The 3,206-nt window shown below is 40.0% G+C and overlaps 1 protein-coding gene across 1 annotated transcript in view; it reads right to left on the bottom strand.

The window, feature by feature from the left end:
• Window positions 1–3,206, bottom strand: part of LOC107553124 (bone morphogenetic protein 1-like) — a 90,723-nt gene that overhangs the window by 18,064 nt on the left and 69,453 nt on the right. Inside the window, exons 9-11 of the mRNA XM_016235245.1 lie at window positions 2,657–2,759; window positions 2,451–2,558; window positions 1,929–2,086 (exon numbers count right to left, since the gene is read on the bottom strand). Coding sequence (XP_016090731.1) covers window positions 1,929–2,086; window positions 2,451–2,558; window positions 2,657–2,759 — 369 coding nt within the window. The remainder of the gene's footprint in view (window positions 1–1,928; window positions 2,087–2,450; window positions 2,559–2,656; window positions 2,760–3,206) is intronic.

Below are 3,206 nucleotides of genomic sequence, written 5' to 3'. Positions count from 1 at the left end.
GTGCTGTCTATTTCTTCTGATCATCCTTGAGATGGTTCTACACCTTCATTTGAGTCTAGCTGTGTTTGATTATACTGATTGGACTTGATTTGGAAAGCCACACACCTGTCTATATAAGACCTTACAGCTCACAGTGCATGTCAGAGCAAATGAGAATCATGAGGTCAAAGGAACTGCCTGAAGAGCTCAGAGACAGAATTGTGGCAAGGCACAGATCTGGCCAAGGTTACAAAAAAATTTCTGCTGCACTTAAGGTTCCCAAGAGCACAGTGGCCTCCATTCCTTAAATGGAAGACGTTTGGGATGACCAGAACCCTTCCTAGAGCTGGCCGTCCGGCCAAACTGAGCTATCGGGGGCGAAGAGCCTTGGTGAGAGAGGTAAAGAAGAACCCAAAGATCACTGTGGCTGAGCTCCAGAGATGCAGTTGGGAGATGGGAGAAAGTTGTAGAAAGTCAACCATCACTGCAGCCCTCCACCAGTCGGGGCTTTATGGCAGAGTGGCCCGACGGAAGCCTCTCCTCAGTGCAAGACACATGAAAGCCTGCATGGAGTTTGCTAAAAAACACCTGAATAAGATTCTCTGGTCTGATGAGACCCAGATAGAACTTTTTGGCCTTAATTCTAAGCGGTATGTGTGGAGAAAACCAGGCACTGCTCATCACCTGTCCAATACAGTCCCAACAGTGAAGCATGGTGGTGGCAGCATCATGCTGTGGGGGTGTTTTTCAGCTGCAGGGACAGGACGACTGGTTGCAATTGAGGGAAAGATGAATGCGGCCAAGTACAGGGTTATCCTGGACGAAAACTTTCTCCAGAGTGCTCAGGACCTCAGACTGGGCTGAAGGTTTACCTTCCAACAAGACAATGACCCTAAGCACACAGCTAAAATAATGAAGGAGTGGCTTCACAACAACTCTGTGACTGTTCTTGAATGGCCCCGCCAGAGCCCTGACTTAAACCCAATTGAGCATCTCTGGAGAGACCTAAAAATGGCTGTCCACCAACGTTTACTATCCAACCTGACAGAACTGGAGAGGCTCTGCAAGGAGGAATGGCAGAGGATCCCTAAATCCAGGTGTGAAAAACTTGTTGCCTCTTTCCCAAAAAGACTCATGGCTGTATTCGATCAAAAGGGTGCTTCTACTAAATACTGAGCAAAGGGTCTGAATACTTAGGACCATGTGATATTTCAGTTTTTCTTTTTTAATAAATCTGCAAAAATGTCAACAATTCTGTGTTTTTCTGTCAATATGGGGTGCTGTGTGTACATTAATGAGGAAAAAAAATTAACAAATGATTTTAGCAAATGGCTGCAATATAACAAAGAGTGAAAAATTTAAGGGGGTCTGAATACTTTCCGTACCCACTGTATGCCAAGATGAGACTATTAACAAACGTTGGTTTTCACGAGACTCACCAGCGCATGCGCATCGCTGACCTCATACGTCATCCGTCCGGAGCTGGTTCCGTGCACAACTGTTAGCTAGATTAAAGTGATTATTACGTTTTGAATATGGATATTTTTCTTACAAAAACGCATCGATTCGCTACAGGAGGCCTTTGTTCACCCCCCGGAGCCGTGTGAGACACTTTATTTTTATGGATGGACACTTTTTATTTAACTTCTTTTGGACTGATGCATGCAACACCCGCTGAGTGGCATTAAACAGCTTGAAAGATCAAAGACCATTTTTTTATATAACTCCGACTGGATTTGTCTGAAAGAAGAAAGTCATATACACCTAGGATGACTTGAAGGTGAGTAATTCATGGGCTAATTTTCAGTTTTGGGTGAACTAACCCTTTAATGTTTATTTCTGGATATACACTGTCTTTTCTTGTTTAGGACACACTCTAACACTATAACAGTGTATAAGCAATTAATTACATGCTTATAATGCAGTAATAACAACTTTTTTAATCATACCTCAAACGACTGGAAGGTAAGGCCTACATGGTAACCCTGAGCCACAGTGATCTTCCACACACAGACTTTATTAGGTCTGTAGTCATCTGGGTAGTTCGGAGACTGAATCTGACCATTGTCTTTCTTCACCTCCCCACCGCAAATAGCTGCAAGATAAAATATTACAGTGCAAACATGATAGTAAAGCATGAAAATTACTTATTTCACAATATGAACTACTGGAAACGGATATTGTTAGGTGTTCACCTAATGAAAACTCAGTAATTCAGTAGTTCAGCTATGGTTGGCATATGAAACGCAAGGAAAGTAAGAAACTGCTATTGCAAATTATTAAATATATGAAGGTTTACATGAAAATGTCAACGGTATGAGCTAAAGGCACAATTTTTTGAGATTGTATGTACACACTTATGTACACACACGTACTATTTCATAATTTTATAATTTTTTCAATGCCCACTAGCACTTGTTTTATAATATTTGATAGTTGTTGATTTGGTTGAATGCTGGTAAGCAGCAGAGCAGCAGAGAAGCCCTTCCCCACCCAGTTGCTGCTGCTGCGAAACTCAATCCACAGGCGACTGTCTGTAGAGACGATTGGCTCCGGTAATTTATCCCCACAAAATCGACCTGCATACAGAGGTACAAACAAACAACTCAACATTAATTAAGCTTCACTTTGACTTGCTCATATTGTTCTTTTGAAATGGCAGGTGTTCATCTTAAACCTTTCAGTGGTGCTTTCCTCCAATATCCATCTCTGATCTCCACATGATCATACCAGCACAAATGACTCCGGTATAAATCCATAGATGTAAAGTTCAGAATGATCTTAGGGAAGAAAATGTAGTAAATTGTTACTGAAGGAAAGTTGGAAATCTGTGAAAGTCTTAACTGTGCAAATGCAATGATTCTAAGCAGGATTTCAATTCAGAAATCCTCATTTTAGACAATCTACTTGGTAGTTTACACACTCAATTCAGAAATCCTCATTTTAGACAATACTTGGTAGTTTACACACTGTGGAAATAGTTGTCAGATTCATTTAGAAGTATATTTTTTATCTATTCTTTTTTACAATTCAAACCATGTTGCAGAGCATAAATTACAATTATCAGGATTTGTTTTAGAGTAAAACTATATAGTGAGAAACATAAATAACAATATTTGACAGAATATTTTCTTCAATCAAGCCTCTAAAATGGTATTACACTGTAAAAAATATATATTTATAATAGTACAACAGATTATTGGAGTACCTTTTGCCAAAAAAAAAAA

Source organism: Sinocyclocheilus grahami, unplaced genomic scaffold, assembly GCF_001515645.1.
Source record: "Sinocyclocheilus grahami isolate Dianchi unplaced genomic scaffold, SAMN03320097.WGS_v1.1 scaffold465.1, whole genome shotgun sequence".
Taxonomy (NCBI): Eukaryota; Metazoa; Chordata; class Actinopteri; order Cypriniformes; family Cyprinidae; genus Sinocyclocheilus; species Sinocyclocheilus grahami.
The sequence above is the reverse complement of the archived record's forward strand: the minus strand, read 5'-3'. Positions and strand labels throughout refer to the sequence as shown.